This window comes from Oncorhynchus mykiss, chromosome 6, assembly GCF_057628025.1.
Source record: "Oncorhynchus mykiss isolate SJ-2025 chromosome 6, ASM5762802v1, whole genome shotgun sequence".
Lineage (NCBI taxonomy): Eukaryota > Metazoa > Chordata > Actinopteri > Salmoniformes > Salmonidae > Oncorhynchus > Oncorhynchus mykiss.
Window position 1 is genome coordinate 28,721,095 of NC_143027.1, and position 19,573 is coordinate 28,740,667.

At 41.1% G+C, this 19,573-nt stretch overlaps 1 protein-coding gene across 4 annotated transcripts in view; it reads left to right on the plus strand.

Annotated features, from left to right (window-relative positions):
• Nucleotides 1–11,143: 11,143 nt before the first annotated feature.
• The window catches only part of LOC110526333 (transcription factor 7-like 1-A), a 47,191-nt gene continuing 38,761 nt past the window's right edge, over nt 11,144–19,573 (plus strand). For 3 of the 4 annotated variants that reach the window (XM_036979781.2, XM_036979779.2, XM_090237493.1), the window contains exons 1-3: nt 11,146–12,120; nt 12,300–12,372; nt 12,489–12,616. In XM_036979781.2, coding sequence (XP_036835676.1) covers nt 11,935–12,120; nt 12,300–12,372; nt 12,489–12,616 — 387 coding nt within the window. In that variant the 5' untranslated portion in view covers nt 11,146–11,934. Of the gene's footprint in view, nt 12,121–12,299; nt 12,373–12,488; nt 12,617–19,573 lie in introns of all 4 variants that reach the window. The other variant, XM_036979780.2, reaches the window with a different exon arrangement.

The following is a 19,573-nucleotide window of genomic DNA, read 5'->3' on the forward strand; positions in this document are numbered from 1 at the left end:
CCAACGCTATTATGCTTGCACTCAACTGAAGTGTACAGGGGGATAGAAGTGCATAGGAGCTTTTTTAGCCACAGTGGGTACCTGTGGGTACCTCAGGTAAAATCAGAATAATGAAAGCCAAATATACAAGGGTAAGAGTCATTTTCTAAAGAGAGACAGAAGTGGCAGAAGTGTATGACAGCCAGAGTGGTTGTGGTGCAGAGGTTTAAGAATACATCTAAATCAGTAGAGTACAATGTTTAAATTGTTTATCATAAATTGTTGTGCATATCCTAATCTAAAATTAGCTTGATGTGGGATTCAAATGCCCTGCTTGCTTTACAGGGGAATATGTGAATTATTTCTCTATTGCTCAGTGTACACATGCTCTTGCCCTTGAGCTTAGTGCACTTTAACCAAAGAGAGATTTAAGACCTCCAGTCTGTCTTCAAACCTTGTCTTGAGGGATTTGGATGAGTCTATGTGCGGTCTCTGGACATTCTCAGAGACACATCCATATTTTTTTATGGTACTAGGACTTGAGCTTTCTGTGATATTCCAGATGCTCTTTGGCCAGGATATTGTCAGGTTACTGCATGTTTATCTTGACATGTTATCTGTTCTGTCATCAACACACAGGTTGTTATGGTACATTACAGTAAATTATAAAGATGCAAAATAGTTTGTTAACAGTATTTGTGTAATAATACTGCAGCTCTCAAAGTCCTTAAAGCTCTGACTGCTATGAACTAATTGCTACTCAATAGATTGAAATTCTACTTTGAACAAGCATTCAAACTTTTTGCATACAGAAAATGTTTCTGAGTGCTTTGTAGTTGTATCTGTGTGAAGGCTTAAAGTTATATGCAACTGAAATATGATTCAGTGTATGTGTTACACTTGGCTTGTTTTTCATCCAACAGCGATTCGGAGCATAGTACTTGTAGTTTGAGTTACATATCTTGTATTTTCCTCGAGTCTCAACCCTCACCCCTTCTTGCCCTCACCCTGCTTTTTTGGGGGGGGTTATTTTCATATCAGGCTGCAGGAAATGGATCTTGGAGACATGTAACTATTGGTTTCAGTCCTTTGTCAAATGTTTAATGAGACAAACAACACTGTCATTGATGTCACTATTATAAAACCTGTATTTCTGCATGTTATCTGTTCTACACTGATAACAAACCCAGAGTAGTATTCATCATCATGAGTGGTCTGGGCTATCTGCCTAAAATCTCCAGGTATGCTAGTAATATGCCACTATCTGAGCTGATTAGTCTATGTATGGTTTGAATATTCTGGGTGCACTTTGACCCCTCAGAATACATTTCCTGGCCCGTTGTGTTTCTTTGTCTACAACTGGGTCTGGCATGACTTGGTTTCCCACTTCCCCAGCCCCTTCAGATGGTGGGGTGCTTTTACTCTCTTTATGACCAAATAAATCTGACCGGTGCCAAAGAACAAAAAAAACATGGGATTAAAATTCCCCTTTTGCTGTGTCTTGAAGAGCCCAGCTGCACGGCACTGTTTGTTTTTCAGAGCACGGTGCAGCTGCACAGCCAAGCATTTAAAAGTAAGTAGGCCAGTGCTAAGCAGAAATTACTTGTTTTTATTGGCACATACGATCCCTTTCACTAAGTGATAATTGTGTGGCAAAATGAGTAGAGAAAAGAACAACAGTCTGGCTAAGACAATTTTAATGTGCGCAAATATGTCTTCTGTTTTGGGGCGTTTTGGAGTATTTTATGCTGTTAGTAAATAAATATATACATTTAAATATAAATAAATATATATATATATATGTTGTTGTTTTTTTTTTTTACAGTAGCTCTTTTTAACACAATCAACTACTCTTTTTAACACTATCAACTATTACTGTGGGGTGATTGGTCAGTGTGTCCATCATCAGATAAAGACAGAACGTGATGAAGTAGTGGGAGGTATTGTGATGCATGTGTGATTCCTAAACACAAAGAAGGAATGTGGAGCAGCAGGTAGGACTACCTTCCATGCGATTGGTCAGACGGTTCAGACAGGTTGAATGTGAATGAGCATGACCGCTCAGCAGGTTTATGAGTACCTTCACATCTGAATGCACCCTCTCAATACTTGGCAAGGCCTTGGGAAGGACGGATCCGTCACAGAGGGAAAGGGGGTCAGCCTTTCACTGAATATCCTGGTTTGCTCTTTACCAAAACATAATATCTATGCCAGCCTTTAAACGCTGAAAAATAAAAACAAGTTGTCCATTCAAACATGATGACCTCGACATTTGAAGAGAGCCTTCAGTATAATTCCACATCACCAGAAAATAACCCCTGTATCTATTTTTCACCTAGAGTGTTTTCTCTCTGAGCTAATAAATAAAGATACTGTATTATCGTAGATCAGCACACAGAGATTTTTCCTGTGCCCATTAGTATAGTCTCACCGAAGGTGGAGAGAAAAGCCTAGAAATAACACAGGCCTATTTTTCCACAACATTCATTCCTTCCACACCCAAATCACAGCTGTAGACACACGGTTGGTACCCAGGAGCACGAGGCAAATGCCTGTAGAAGGTTGTGTAGTAATTTTATGGTCCAGAGTTTTACACACTAACACATAAAAATGATGGCTTCCAGACTGTCCATTATATTGGACAGGATCTTATGTGAAAAAGGGAAAGAAAAAAAAACTATAAAAAGTAATCCATGAGAGAAATGAAAGATCCTATAAACTGGGAATAACTGCAACTTCTCCTGTGGATTCATTCTGAGAAAAACAGCTCGGACACTAAAAATATGCAAACGACTTGTGGTGCAGTTTCCCAAGGACAGAGAAAGGAAATAGTCTGACAGTTTCTCCCTGACCTCTTCACTACCCCTGTAACCTCTAAACAACCCCCACGGGGGATCCTGTCTCTATGTGTAAAACAGACAGTCAAAAAGCATCCTGGAAACTCTAAACCCAAAAGAATCAGGGGACATGAGGAAGGCCAGTAAGCCTGTACATAGCAGGGCTCAGTCAAGAGATAATCCGTGGCCCACACAGACCAGGCGCCCAGTTAATGGTGTTGTAGTATGGCCTTGGCCATTCTACAGCAGAGCACCATGGTTATTGTTGTCTTTGCAAAGTAAGCAACTTTAGTGAGGGCAGTGGTGTGAAAACCATCTCTCTACTTCAGTGTCTGCTCCAGTCCCCTGTGTTGACATACAGGACAGGTGCAGCTGCTCCCTCAAACCCTATCAACTAACCCCCCTCAATACACGCACACACACACACACACACACACACTGACACACACACACGCACACGCACACAGCTTGAATGTCACAAGATGCGGGTTTATGTGGACAAAGCCATTTTCTTAAATATCTCTGCAACAATCAGCAAGGCATTGCTGGGTTAACACAGGGCCCACAGAGATGAAAACAATGGGTGGATTCTTCTTGGTTGAGGATGGCTATGGGAAATGGCAGGGATGCCAGTACTGATAAGTGACTGAGAGTCTCGAGTTACTTCCAGCTGTCTACAGCTATGCATGCCTCTGCTCAACGTATGGTTCATGCATAATGAAAACCATCTCATACACATAAAACTCCTCAAATCTGGTGGACATATTAAATGGAGTCAACATTCTTTCACTTGTATAGGGTTTACATCACAGGAAAGGACCTCCAATCCTCCAAGGAGCTCTGCTGTGCATCCTCAGCTGACAAAACACCAGACAGTTCAGAAGTGCTTGCCTTGCTAACTGGATCAATAAAATGTGTGATGGCAGAATGGGAGAGCCCCATATCTGGAGAGAGACTAAATTTATTTTGCACAGTTCAATACAGGGGACAGTAGAGTATATTACATTTTTAACAGTGATTTAGGTAAATTACAGTAATCTTGCGTTGGGATTCCAACTGCACTAATTGGGAATAAACTAGCCAGAGGGTATAGTTAATATTACTGTAACTTTACATTTTGTACTGCATTGTAAAACTTAACATTGTGTACCAGAGCTTTTTTCAGTTTTTAAAATATTGATTTGTTTCAAGCAATTTAGTAAAATTGTTGTCATGAATGGCACTCTTCCCTTTTCAGTTTTCATTAGAGTGAAAATAGGGTTAATCTAGAGTTGTACATGAATGATCTTCATAGTGCAGAGTACAGTACTGGCTCAGTCACCGGGGACAAACAGGGTTATGTGGAAAACAAGCGCCGCACTGCATTAACATTACCTCAATACCAGCGAGTGCCTCTTCCTGTCCATTTGGAAAATATAAGGATGTTTTTAAGAGGAGAGGAGAGTGCATTTGGCAGGCTTTGAAGTTCTTGGCAATAATGCACCTTAAAAGAAACCTCTGCATTACAGAGAACACAAAAAGGTATTTCAATCAAAGGACCGGGCACAATTTTAGGGAGCCATGTAAACCGTAAACACACAATGGAAGATGCACTGATACATGTTTCCTCTTTTTCCTTTTGACTGTGTTTTTGGGGAGTCTTATAAAGCCGAACTGTATAACGTATGACAGGATTATCAGTATGAACAATTAAAACGTGCTCATGTGAGCTTTAAAACCGGCTAAATTGGGATTATATTCAGTGTTAAGATTCACTGTTTTTAGACAGAGATAATGTGAATCTTGAGTGTGAACAAAACATAGTTTGAATCAATGTAGAAATAAACACCTTACTGTATCTTGAAAAATATAGCTTTTGAAAATGAATACTTTAAGGGCAACACAAGAGAAACTGAATGAATAAAACGCTGAAACAGTATTTTATTTTCTCTTCTCTGCACAGTTTAGTGTTTCAGTTACACCCTCTTGGCAGTAAAAACTGTCATCTAATATAGTGTCATCATACAGTCTTAACTACCACGTACGCCCTACCAGCTTGAAAAAGGGGCCTTTCTTTAGAGAAAACGGATATGAAGTTATTTAATAAAACATATGATTGCATGAGGCACTCCCAGTAAAAGTCAGAGTGCTGTCTGTGGAGGAGATAGGAGGGGGAGTTAGACAAATAAATAAACATGGGGACATGGCTGTATGAGTTGCGGGTAGCCCTGTCAATCAACAAAACATCAGAAAACATTCCCAATGAAGTGGAAAAAATATGTGGTTGCCTCTGAATAACTAAGGGAAAATGCTTGAGTAACTTCCAGCAACAATTCTAATAAACAAGATCCTTGAATAACAATAAAGGTGTTATGGAAAAATCCCACTTGAAGAGAGAACTTGTACGTTCTGAAGTAAATCAAATCAAAGATCAGTATGACAGAAAGAACAACTTATGAATTTTTCCATCTGTGAAACCAGTTGAATAAGTTCAACCTGCTTTATATTCACAGTTGCTAACTGGCTTCATTGTTCAATTTGTGACACACTGAATGGTCCTAAGGGTTAATAAAACATGTGTCATGTTCATGTGTGGATCAACATGTACATTTAGGAAAGCTTTGAAGTTGTGGATAGTGGAGTGAGACTTGAGCCTGTAAGGACTGAGACAGAGGGGACAGCCAGTGTGGAGTCTGACATGTCTCTATCCAGCCATACATACATGTCACAGTGACTAGGTGGGCTCTGCATGCCATAATGTGCTCAACATAGCACTGCAGATCAGAGCAGAGAAAAGAGCACCTAGAAAACAGTGAGGCAAATTCGTGAACAGGAGGCCGGAATTAGCTCTGAATTAAACATTACTTTGATGGAAAACTGATTGAGTGAAGATCGGCAAAACCTAATAGAATGACCTTGAATTTGCTTAAGCAAGGATGGATAGGCACAGATTATCCCACCCCTTCTCTCTTTTCCTCTCTCGCACACACACACACACACACACACACACTCATTCTACTTCTCTCTTTTTGCTCTCTCTCTCTCTCTCTTCAGAAAGGAAAAATGGGCATAAAGTCACGTAAGACAAGCCAGAGTTTAGAGAACAACTTCAAAGTAAGGCATATGCAGGGATAGCACCATCTGAATACATTTTCTGGCCACCAGTCGATCTGCCCTCAGGCTAAGATTGTGGCTGTTCGCATCTCTCCTGACCCCTCATGAGCTCCCAGTTAAAACGAATCCCTCACGAACAAGGAAGACATGGAGAAAATGAGAGATGAAAAACATGATAAGAGTGGATATTTAGAAGAGAGAGGAATTCTATTATCAACTGTAGAAGTGCTGTAATGGGTTAAAGAGCCTTCAATTTTATTCAAGAATATATAGTACGTATTAATGAAGCACTACTGTATTAATCATTACCTTGCTGTATACTCCCTTGAGTTTTCACTTCATCGTTCAGGTATAAGTGCTATGTCGCAGTGTGTTGCTTTTGGTTACGTGTATAACAGCATGTTTTTCAGCAGTAGTACTTCATAGCTCAGTGACATTGATGCATCCATGATAATTGTCAGTGTGTTGGAGATTTTTGGTTCAGGGCGATCTAAGACCTAAAATCTATGTTGTTGTAATTAATTAATTAAACATTTGATTGGGTAAATCCTTCATAAGTGTGTGGTTATGTCTACTGGGACACAGGATCAAAATCACATACACACATTCATTCACGCTTGCTCAACCACCACACACTACACACCACACACACCACACACTCTGGAAGGAGTCAAAGGACTATTATGTAATGTGATGCAAGGTGCCCTTCAATTAGAAATTGAAATCCTTGAAAACAATTGGATAAAACATAGAAAATAATTTGTACCTTTCCTCATGATAATTGACTTGTCTAAAATAATCTATGCCTGAAAAATTGTGTAAGCGCCAACAATCGGTAGGAGTAAGTATTGGGGTTGTGGTTAGGTTATCCATTTTGACATACAATAGAGCAAGAGTTTCCTGTGCATCATGGGGAAAGGGTTTTGTGTTGTGTGCTGGGCATGCGGTAGGGCAAGAAGACACTGGGATGTAGCCCTTGGAGCAAAAATTCATCTGCATGTGTGGAACTCTAAGCTGGGTCTATTGTTCATGATCACCATACCTGCAAACCACACACACACACACACACACACACACACACACACACACACACACACACACACACACACAGGGGGAGTGGGGCTCTAATGAGGCCCTTGGAGACTGCTGGATCGTCAATCAAGCCTCTGCATGCTGACACGCGGTCGACAACATCAATGATATTTTTCCCAAACAGATAAAAGCCTGTCAGATTGCATCAGAAGAGAAGGGGATCAGAAGTCCATAGGAGTTTCAGTGAGAAAGACGAAGAGGGAGGGCTGAGGGAGGACATGAGGAAAGAAGAGTAAAAGCAAAAGGAAAGAGGGCAAGAGTAAAAAAAGAAGAAGAGAAGAAAATGAATGAAAAGCCAGAGAGAAAGAAATTGTGGGCATGGAAGAGAAGATGATGGTGAAACCTTTCTTCCCTCCAAATGTACACTATACAGTATAGCAAAAAGTATGTGGACACCCGTTTAAATTAGTGGATTCGGCTATTTCAGTCACACCCATTGATGATGGGTGTATAAAATCTCCACACAGCCATGTAATCGCTATAGACAAACATTGGCAGTAGAATGGCCTTACTGAAGAGCTCAGTGACTATCAACGTGGCACCGTCATAGGATGCCACCCTTCCAACGAGTCAGTAGAGCTGCCCCGGTCAACTATAAGTGTTGTTATTGTGAAGTGGAAACGTCTAGGAGCAACAACGGCTCAGCTATGAAGTGCTAGGCCACACAAGATCACAGAACGAGACCGCCGAGTGCTGCGTGTTAAAATCGTCTGTCCTCAGTTGTAACACTCACTACTGAGTTCCAAACTGCCTCTGGAAGCAATGTCAGCACAATAACTGTTCGTCGGGAGCTTCATGAAATGGGTTTCCATGGCCGAGCAGCAGCACACAAGCCTAAGATCACCATGTGCAATGCCAACCGTTGGCTGGAGTGGTGTAAAGCTTGCTGCCATTGGACTCTGGAGCAGGAGAAATGCGTTCTCTGGAGTGATGAATCACGCTTTACCATCTTGCAGTTCTACGGACGAATCTGGGTTTGGCGGATTCCAGGAAAACGCTACCTGCCCCAATGTATAATGCCAACTGTAAAGTTTGGTGGAGGAAGAATAATGGTCTAGGGCTGTATTGCATGGTTCGGGCTAGGCCCCTTAGTTCCAGTGAAAGGAAATTTTAATAATACAGCGTACAAGGACATTCTAGAGCAGGCCTGGGCAACTCCAGTCCTCGGGGGCCTGATTGGTGTTATACTTTTGTCCCAGCCCCATCTAACACACCTGACTCAAATAATCAACTATTCATGATCCTCAGTTAAAAATGCAATTAGTTTCAATCAGGTGTGCTTGCTAGGGATGGGTGAAAAGTGTGACACCAATCAGGCCCCCGGGGACTGGAGTTGCCCAGGCCTGTTCTAGAGGATTCTATACCTCCAACTTTGAGGCAATAGTTTAGGGAATACCCTTTCCTGTTTCAGCATGACAATGCCCCCATGCACAAAGCGAAGTCCATACAGAAATGGTTTGTCGAGATCGGTGTGGAAGAACTTGACTGGCCTGCACAGAGCTCTGACCTCAACCCCATTGAACACCTTTGGGATTAATTGAAACGCCAACTGCGAGCCAGGCCTAGTCGCCCAACATCAGTGCCCGACCTCACTAATGCTCTTGTGGCTGAATGGAAGCAAGTCCCTGCAGCAATGTTCCAACATCTAGTGGAAAGCCTTCGCAGAAGAGTGGAGGCTGTTATAGCAGCAAAGGGGGATCAACTCCATATTAATGCCCATGATTTTGGAATGAGATATTCGACAAGCAGGTGTCCACTACTTTTCGTCATGTAGTGTATTTTCTGTTGTGCCACTCGTCCAGAATAATATTGTAGATCTGTTTACTATGAATCATTCAGTAAATCAAATCTAATTGTATTTCTCACATGCGCCAAACACAACAGGTGTAGACTTAACGGTGAAATGCTTACCAGCCCTTAACCAACAAAGCAGTTAAAAAGTAAGAAAAAGTAGGTAAATAAAAAAAGGAAACAGTATCACAATAAATTAACGAGGCTATATTTATTTAACTAGGAAAGTAAGGTAAGAACAAATTCTTATTTGCAATGACGGCCTACCCAGGCCAAACCCTAACCCGGATGATGCTGGGCCAATTGTGAGCTGCCCTATGGGACTGCCAATCACTGCCGATTGTGATACAGCCTGGAATCGAACCAGGGTCTGTAGTGACACCTCTAGCACTGTGATGCAGTGCCTTAGACCGCTGCACCACTCGGGAGCCAATATACAAGGAGTACCGGTACCTAGTCAATCTGCAGGGGTACGAGGTAATTGATGTGATTGATGTCATTTGTACAGTACATACAATATAGGTGGGGGTAAAAGTGACTAGGCAATCAGGATAGATAATAAACCGTGTGAAAGTGTGTTTATGTGAGTGTGGCGTCAATATGCATGTGTGTGTTTTGTGTTTTGTGTGTGTAAGCGAATGTAGTGTGTGTGTGTTGGAGTGTCAGTGTAGTATTTGTGTGGGTAGAGTCCAGTGAGTGTGCATAAAGCCAGTGCAAGAGAGTGAAGTATGTGCCTCAGATGAGGGCAACTTGCTTCTGACTTCAACTAGATGATCAGACAGATCCCTTTCTGACAGTTATAATCATTTATGCCCTTCCTCAATGATACTTCGCCCTTTTTATTTTCAGTACAGATCAATAGATGCTGTACATAGATTCCATGCAGGGAAAAATGACTATATAGAGTTGAAATCAATATATAAAGTTTTCATGGGTCAGCTTCAGCTTCACAGCTGTGCACTTAAATGCACTAGGCTACACCAGTATATAATGCTGAGCATAGAAAAATGCACAGTTTCCAGGGTTAGGAAAAGATCGCATGCGACAGACAGGTACTAGTATATTAATGCACAGTGACAGGTATCATTTGACAATTTTTCTTCTTTTGCCACATTTCTGAACTCATCTGATAGTCACAGCGATAGACATGATTCGTAATAGGTGATGGTCAGAGGGGGAGGTGCATTTAAAATAAGCAATCTATTTATCTTTGAGAATATAGCACACCTCTTTGGAAATATATAAGTATCGTAGAAAAATGTCTTTAATCATTTATTTCTCCTTATATTAGCTGGAATGGGTATACGTGTTGTCGTCGTCCCTGTTTATTAGTCAACATCACACATGTAGATTCCCCTCGAAGGTACCTCCAAAAGCCCCAACTCACTGCAGAGGGCATCATGCAGCTGGGGTTAGTGCAATGGCCAGGACAGTCCTGTCTAGGTGGGAGGGCTGGAGATCCAACCTCATAACAAGAGGATTTCATTACCAAACTAAACCTAAGCTCTGCTAACAGACCATGCTTATCCCATGCTGCTGAGCCTTGCCTTTCCAAGTGTATTGTTCCAGGAACACACCAACACACAATTAGCATGGCGGCGTGTAATTAAGACTTTTTTCTCTGAGCCTGTCATTATCACATGGCTTTAGCCCAACATGGTTCCTGCATGCTGCTGCTGCTGGGTTCACAGCTTGGACATGAGACAGGGATGCATGGGATGACATGAGCATGAGAGATAGTGCTGCTGCTGGGTTCACAGCTTGGACAGGAGACAGGGATGCATGGGATGACATGAGCATGAGAGATAGTGCTGCTGCTGGGTTCACAGCTTGGACAGAAGTTAGGGATGCATGGGATGACATGAGCATGAGAGATAGTGCTGCTGATGGATACAGCAGCACTAAGGAAATAAATACAGTGTTGTTGGAGGATTAGGTGTTTCTAAAGATTACTGTATAGTATTATCATATCATAATATTTGGTCTGCTTGATAGAAAACCCGACTTCTCTCTCTGTCAGAAAGTGAAGTTCTGTCTGTAAGTGCCCACTGGAACAAATGTTTATGAATATTACTTTCTCTATTTCGTAGAACAATATATCTAAAAATAAGATACAACAAAAAGTAGCTACTGCAGGCAGGCTACGTAGAATTTTAAAGATTTAAATTAAAGTATAGACCTATTAGTTGACATTGTCATGGATCTTGGAAGCATTGTTAGTCACATAATAACCATTGATATCTTGCTGATGTTGAAACAACAGGATACTATTACCATATGAATGGTAACGTTGTAATGTATAATATGGTCAAACTGTTCCTTTAAGCATACCCGTCTACATGGTGAATGAAGTGTCGTTTTTCAGCGCTAACTCCTCCTTTGCATTCTGAACAAGTTGCGCTGTTTCTTACACTTGAACAACCAAGTAGTTTCTAAGCGCATTCCCCGTTAGCTAATGTGGAGGGAAAGCGGGTTCTTTTTTTTTTACCTACCCGAAAATATAGATTTGGCACCGGATATCACTTGACAGTTAATATAAGAACATACGAAGGTCGGTTATTAAAGGTAAACTTCCTCGAAGTAAATATAGTTTTGATCGAAACTCTTGACTGAACGAGTGTCCTGTGAAGAAAGCAATAGCTGTGGTTCGATTTCCATGCTTATAATAAGACTCATCTTTTGCCTGTCGAATTGAAACTCACATATGATATTAGGAAGTGAAATGGGACGTCATCCTTGAATTTAAATTGGTTCGTGCCCAGTTTGTTTGCCTGTGAGCGTCTCGGGAAGAATATCGAAGTTGCATTCTTCAGCACCCATACGGAGGGAGAGTGGGTTGCAACTAGCCCACTGGGTAGAGTGAAGAAGACACTTCTGGGAAGTTGCTTTATCCGGCTATTGACGCCGAAATTAAAACAGTTGCATTTGGTGGATTATTGGGGAGTTCATCATCATGGAAAAGTTGGAGATTATTCAGTATATCAAAATGGAGATGTGAAAACGTTGCACTTTGTTTTCACACTGTCAGTTTTGGGTTTATTCTAGTGCGTAAACCTTTGCAGATAGTCGATTTATTTCGGTTTGTTGGAGCGATCGTGCATTCTTGTCAACTTTATCAGGGAGAAACTTTTTCATCAGCAAAATGCCACAACTTAACGGAGGTGGTGGTGATGATTTGGGGGCGAATGATGAAATGATATCATTCAAAGATGAAGGCGAGCAAGAGGAAAAAATATCCGAAAATGTATCAGCGGAGAGGGATTTGGATGATCTGAAGTCTTCGTTAGTGAACGAATCGGAAAACAACAGTAGCTCGTCAGACTCCGAGGTAAGGCCGTTGTATGCTGATCTGAAGTCTGATCTATTGCAAACGCGTGTCTATAGCCTATATGCTTTATACTACATGCCAATTTAAAAATTGTTATTTTTGGTATAGCCTATAGCTGAAGTAGACCACTTTTACATGTTTTCCCCTTTTTGTTCTGTGTGCGCCTCTGTCCTTGTCAGCAAGCAGAGCGGCGCCCTCAACCAAGACCGGACTTGGACAGTTACGAGAAAACCAGGGATTACTTTAGTGAAGGTAAAATCTGTCACTTGCAATGCTACATTGTTACATTTGCTTTACATTTGTTTAATGAATTTCATATGTATGTGATGTCCCTTCTATTTACTGACATTCATGCTCTGTCCTTGCAGCCCTCAGAAGACAGCAAGATGGTGGCTTTTTCAAGAGTCCCCATTATCCTGGGTACCCGTTTCTTATGATCCCAGATCTTACCAACCCCTACCTATCCAATGGGGCCCTCTCCCCTAGCGCAAGAACGGTGAGTGACCATAACAACATTAATCTACAATGTAGGCTATTATTTAGTGTTGACAGTTATCCGCGTTGCTTTCCACTGAAGGCATGTGTAAAAATTGGTTATGCACAACCAGACCGCCATATTCCCTTCGAGTGGCCTCTCAAGGAGTAGGGTAACTAGTTCTTTGTTCTTCTGGGATTTTTTTCCTCCTGTCAGCCTTCTGTAGGGTACTAACTTCACATTTTTAGGCTCGATCTCTAATTCAGATGAAGTCCATGATTATCTATGTGTTGGTCTATTTATTTCGAAGCAGAAGTGATTATGATAAATATGAGCAGTTAAGTGTTTTGTAAATGTGATTATTCAACGGAAGCTGTGGCATTCGGGTGGTTAACAACTTATTAGGTACTAAGTACATACTACATTGAGAACCATGAATTCCAAAGCCCATCTAATGTTCCATAGAGCCCAAATTCAACAATAAGTATGAAGGAAAACTTTGCAATACTGATAACTTGTGGGTGATAGCCAACATGTACTCTTACAAACAGACACTTTATGCACAGGGCATCATCAGATGTTGCAGTCAAAGAGACCTGAGAAAAACATGATGTAGTAGGCCACAGTAGTGTCCAATAACCTGTCATTCTGAATGTGCTTATTTTCAGGAGTTGACTGTCCTGTCAAAATTTGTTTTAGCCCAGTTATTTACCCAAAATCATATGCCCATGACTTAGAAAGTCATTTTCTTCTTTAAAATAATGCCCACTGTAAAAATACTGAGACCTGCCTGTTCAGGTAAATTCTAGTTTTCTGCATAAAATATATATTTTTAATAATAAAAATAATATAATTTATCACCTTAGATATCTGTATGCATTTCATGTAGATAATGTTATCCATTGTGTATGTAATTCACAATTAAATAATGTGCATCATTATCAACTACATAATAGTGCAAACGTCATTAAAATACCACCTAATGAAATAATGTTGTTGTTAAGAGCATTTCCATCCCCCAGTCCTTCTCACCCTAAAAAGCAAGTGATTTGGATGGGACCAGTCAAGCATTTCAGTGAAAAGCAATTATCCCCTTTCTTCCTCTGCTTTTCCCTGCCTCCTTTTCACTGTTCCAAACCAACTCTCCCTGCCTCCTTTTCACTGTTCCAAACCAACTCTCCCTGCCTCCTTTTCACTGTTCCAAACCAACTCTCCCTGCCTCCTTTTCACTGTTCCAAACCAACTCTCCCTGCCTCCTTTTCACTGTTCCATACCAACTCTCCCTGCCTCCCTGTACCTTCCATTCAATTAGGGAGGCGTTTGTTGACCATTGTTATTCTGAGCAGGCGCTTGATGGCTTCATTGGAGGTCTCCATTGGGGCTCATTAACTAAATGGCTACTCTCTACAGACAAGTTGCATACCACTGTGGAGATCCTCTTTTGTTCCTCAAGCCATTTGTAGGGATAGGCAATTAGCATAATTGTTGCATTTAATTAGCATGCCTGTGTTTTTTCCATGTTTAAATTTCATTCTCATGGACATTATCTAGATCTATTCCAATTCTTGCTTTAATTTCGGTTCCTTCGATCTATGGTTTGAACCATACCATTTTTTTGTACACTCCTTGCCTGAATTTGGCAATGAGATTAAAAAAGTTTTTCAAATTAAGATAATTTTCTTTACAAAATGTTGTATGGTCCATGTTTGTGCAAGCAATCCATGCTGCTCTCTCACATCACAAAAATATTAATTGTGTGGACAAATATACAATATTTTCCTTCTCACTGTTTCCTTATTGATGTTGTTCATCACTTCCTCTTTTTTTTCTGTGTGAGTTGACCAAAATGGAAATCCTATCCAAGGTCAGTGATATCAGAAAAAAATATGGCTATTTTTTGCAAATGTGCCAGGCCCTATTTACTAATAAGCTTCCATGTTGTATTCCTTGCAGCACTTGGTATTTTAGGAGAACTTGTGATCAAATAGCCTATTTATTATGTTAAGTTAGCAAAATAATAAGTAAGTACATTTTACTTAACCCTGTCTTGAACTCGCGTTGTTCCTCCATGACCCCTCACACAAAACATGCTGGGACCTAGAGCTCCACCTCCGCATGGTTTTGATTTGGTTTAGAAAAACAAACTCTTAAACAAAAAGTTGGTTAGGATAGCTGTCAGTTTTCTTTCTCAATGTTATACGCTTTAGGGAGGGATCCACATTCCTTCTAAGCCTTTCCAATTTGGAGCTATATCCCCTTAATGACATGGGGAGGACAGAATCAGGTCAATGGGATGTATTGAGCCCACTCTGTCAATCAGCACAACCATGGTAGAGAAACTACAGTGAGACAATGGCTGGCTGGAATACTCAGGATATTTACTGAACAAGTAGTCCTAAACTGCACATTTACTGGTATTGCCCCATTGAGCTGAATAAAACTCATTGCCTGGGATCTAACAGAAAATGCTCTGAATTCGAATAATCTGATAATTTATCATCTTTTAAGCCTACAAGGACAGATATTGAACCGTTATGCCAAGTTGGATACAGCTGCATTTAATAGAGAATACTTGTCACTGGTCTCCGCTCAAACATTGGGTTAACAAGTTTGTTAACCTAATGAGTTCCACAGTAACATTTGCTCTGTACATACCTTCAAGGTTTCCTAATTGGTTAGTTAGCTGGAGAGTGTGACTGAGGTCTCTATACAGGCTCGTAGAGTAGATAATTAGTCTTGAGTTTGACAGCATTGCTCCAGATTTGGGCAGAAATGAATTAAGGGCAGAAAGATATTCTACAGTACTTTTGTATACTTTTTATCCATTAGTTCTAAAAGTAGCGCCCGCGAGCCAAAAGTGATCCCCGAAATGTGCGTACTACGTCACAAATGTGCAGATATGTGCACCACATCATATTTCTCTCTCTCTCTACTGTGTGTGCATCTTATTAGCTGTCACTCAAATGGCGAGGGCTGAAGCTCATTGGCTGAAACTCAAATTGCTAGGGGGCAGGCCCACGTTGGGGGAGTAAATGTTGCTTTCAAATTAGGGATTTTGTGGCTAATTGAGGTAAAACTGTAATTCTGCACATAGATTATGCATGTATGAACTACACATTGGCACATCCCGGGCCTAAAGCGGGAGGTTTAAAAAAATATTTACTAGTTGCCAAAGTACCGGAGCATGTCTTCAACTTCAAATCAGTTTCATACAGTAGTTTGGTGTTGCAAATATTCTGTTCTGGAGCTCAGTTAAAACAGAGTTCAGAATAAGGAATGTAAACACAGATATTGGAGCAGTAAGGGTACATTGACAACACGGTCTTCCTCGCTTTGCATCAACCAATTGATAACAAGCGTAATGGATGTATCATAACTTTAGTAGTAATTAGTGAATGCTTCATATCTCTAACCTTTATGTGGAATTGTTTGGGAAGTCTTGCTTTTTCTCCCCAAGGTGCATTCTCTCTGTCTCTGGGACAATGTTGTCGACAACTCCCCCTTCTGGCCTCCCCCAGTAATATAGATACTATGATAATACATGGGCATTTTCAGTCAATTGATATGCCATGTTGTAGAAGAAGCAGTGTAATGTCCAGACGAAGAGAGCAGGGACAGAGGCTTCTCAAGAGACCACCATGATTTCTCAGAATACGCCTGGTTTCTTTTAGTGTTTCTGGTTTAATCTAGTATTGTATGTCAATTGTTTTGAGGCACAACTTGAGAATGTGGATATGACAACCCTAACGTGAGCAATGGTAAGACACTTTGGCTCAGCACAACACAAATCCCTAGATGGAGAAGCATAACTGATTTAGTGGCTGTTCTGAGCTGACATTCCACTGTAATCCGCTGAGGGTTCAGGAGGAACTTTGCTTTTGGAATTCCGTTTCACTAGACTTTTGTCATGGGTGGAGGGCCAAGGAGGCTGTCCCTTGTGAGGTAGAATGTCAGACGGTGTTGTTTTTAGGCCTAGTGTAGATGTAATTAAGATCTCTCAGTGACGAGTGCTGGAGGAGGTGTTCCAGACTACGATGTTCATCGGCTCTATTATATTTTAGTCAAGATTGTTTTCTTTTTTTAAAGGGACACCCTTTGTACAATGTTGTCAGTAACAGTGATTTACCTCTTGTGTGAGAGGTGTCTGTCATTTCGGCTAAAGTCAGTTGACTACAACAAAATCAAATGCATGTATGCGAGTCAATCATGGACTGTGAAATAGGGGTGTTACTATGTCTGAACATGTCAGTTACTACAATTGCATGCTTCACTGACGTCTTCATTTTTCCAGCCTTGCTGATGGTTTTGGTGTTTAAAAATGGGTAGACAAAGGCAAGTAAACAGTGGCATTGTCCTATTGAATAAACGGACCTCTCCTTGTATAAGCAAACAGTGTTTGTGTGGAGCAGTCTTTTCATCAGGTAAGACACTGCCTTTTCCACTAACCTTGCAGTCCCAATGGTGGAGGGGCGGTTGAGGAGACGAGCATCAGGGGAGGTTCTGTGGCTGCTCTGCTACAGAGGGGACAGTGTCCAGGACGCTCATTCTGACAAGCCTCGATACTGTGCGACTGCTGAAAGTAATCTCAATGTTAGCTGGCAAATATTTTTTTACAAGGACTGTGTAAACAGAGCTAACATTTTTTTACTAGGTTTATGTTTTAGAAAAGTTTTTTTTCTTCAAAGGCAAACAAGTCTACATCAATTTAGTAGCAGCTTTTTGATTAAAAAAAGATTGCACGCGCCCTCAGGAACGTCAAGACCAGCTAACATCTCACAACTAAAATGATTTATTTGTCATAAATGGTCTCATTGTTTGCAATGGGGGAAATTAAATGCTCAAAAAAAGCATTATTATTTGGCTAAACTGAAGTAAACTACAGATCTGAAGAACGGTGTTCTACTAACCCTTGAATATACAGCTCTAACCCAGATGAAGTTCTGATATGTCTTAAAGATGGTTTGAAAACCTTTCTCTAGTACCCACCCATATTAATTGAATGAATAGAGTATAAATCATGTTTTACACTTTTTTAGATTTTGGTTTTCTACTGATTACTTCATGCAGTGGTGAAGGTGCTACTTAGGTCTTTGCTCTGGATTCTCAGCCCAAATATCTTCCTGTGTCTCGGGGAGGATGGATATTTCTCCGTATTTCATCTTTCGGACTCAGGGTTGTTCATGTTCGGTTCATAACAGCACTTGTATTGAAGTGTGTGAAATGGTGCCAGTCCTGGTCTCTATTCCTCCCTCTTTGGTCTCTGTGGAAAGCATGAGCTGGCGTCAAATCCTACCGCCATCCCCTCGCCTACTAGCGCACCACCTACCCACCCTCCCTCCCGCCTGCCATTAGAAATTCTGTTTATAGCACTCGCTGGCTTCTCAAGAGCAGGGCCCATCAGGAGCATCTCGGCACCCTTTGAGGAAAGGATAACCACCCCCTCAGCCGCAGACTCCCTACGTTCTGTGACATCAATGAATCCTTTTGAAGTGCCCATATGAATATGTGTGCAAATGTGTTTTTATCAATTTATCCCAGATATGTGTGTTGGTCTAACCAGAACTACTGCAGAGTTTGAGATGTAGTACAGTACTTGTCTTCATGAAAAAAAATTGGGACTACTTTTTGTCAAACCTGATAGATATTTTGCCAACCAAAGCATGGATACCTTTCAAATCCACTTTGATAGCATCTGTTTTACTTGATACAGTAAGTAGAAATGTATATGTTATTTGTGAAACAAATCACCTGGCCTAGTTTTCCAGGTTTACGTTAGGAGCAGGTTAGAAGGCATCTGAGTAAGTCTTTATGACCATGAGTCAATGGCTTGAGTCAATGTAATGTTGTGCAACATCAAACCCCAGCAGCAGGTTTCAGGAAACCACACGTTGATCATATATACCTGTCTATCACTAATTTCACCTAATATCTTCAACATTGTTACTGTGTAGGCAGTTTCCTGACCCTCTCCATGCCTGAAAAGAAAGACAGCACAGCACTGTTTGATGTACATGGATGGGTTGATATTTGCAGCCCTCTTTTAGCAGATTCTCCTATTTTTCTAGTGTCTTTAGGATAGGCCATGATGGGGTTCAGAGAGTCAGAGGAGTCAAGGTAGTGGAAATGCAATATGATTCTCATTGACAAACCTGTCATCTTTGGCATGAAGGTAAGGGCTAAGCCATGTGTGATATGTGGAATTCTCCCACTAAACAACAGAGCTCCCAGCAAGGCCATACAGCTGTTAACTGTATTGAAAGTAGAAAGGTTGCCATAACATGAGCAGGAGGTTGTGGGGGTTGGATCATATATCATATGAATGCCAGCATGTCTCATGCTCACTAATGTCTATGGTCTCCGTTATTAGGAGTAAGCCTCCGTTTAAGAGGGAGTTTTTCTCCCTAGTTTTATCAGGGGATCTGAGTAATCAATCTGCCTCACAGGTGATTGGGCCAATGGCTGATTGATGGGGAAGGGGGCACAGTGACGACACCACTACTCACGGCTTTGGGGTTCCTTGTACGTGGCCCCGCACTTTGCAGAGACTTGTTTATATTACATTAACTAAGGTTAGCTCTCAAAGTGTACACTAAAGTTTTCATTCCATGCTAATAAAACCTGATTGAACAGCAAACAAAATCTAATCTAAATAGGTTTTATCAGTCTGGTATTACAAACAGCTGTTTTCAGTTTAAGTTGTGCATGCAGCAGAAGAGGGAGAGGGGAGCAGAGAAGGTAAGAGCAGAGATTGTTGATGAGATGTGGTGGTGGGAGCATAAACTGGGGCAGATATAGGCCTCACTATTCCTTTGCTTGTTATCCCGAGGTCGGCCAGCTTCCAGACCTTGAGGCTCTCATTTGAGGGATTCTCTCCCCCACAGAGCTGCACTACTCTGTTATGGACCAGAATGCATTGCCCTTTCCTCACAGGCCAATCAGAGAGCTGCAGGACACTGTCAGATCCTACAGATCTAGATT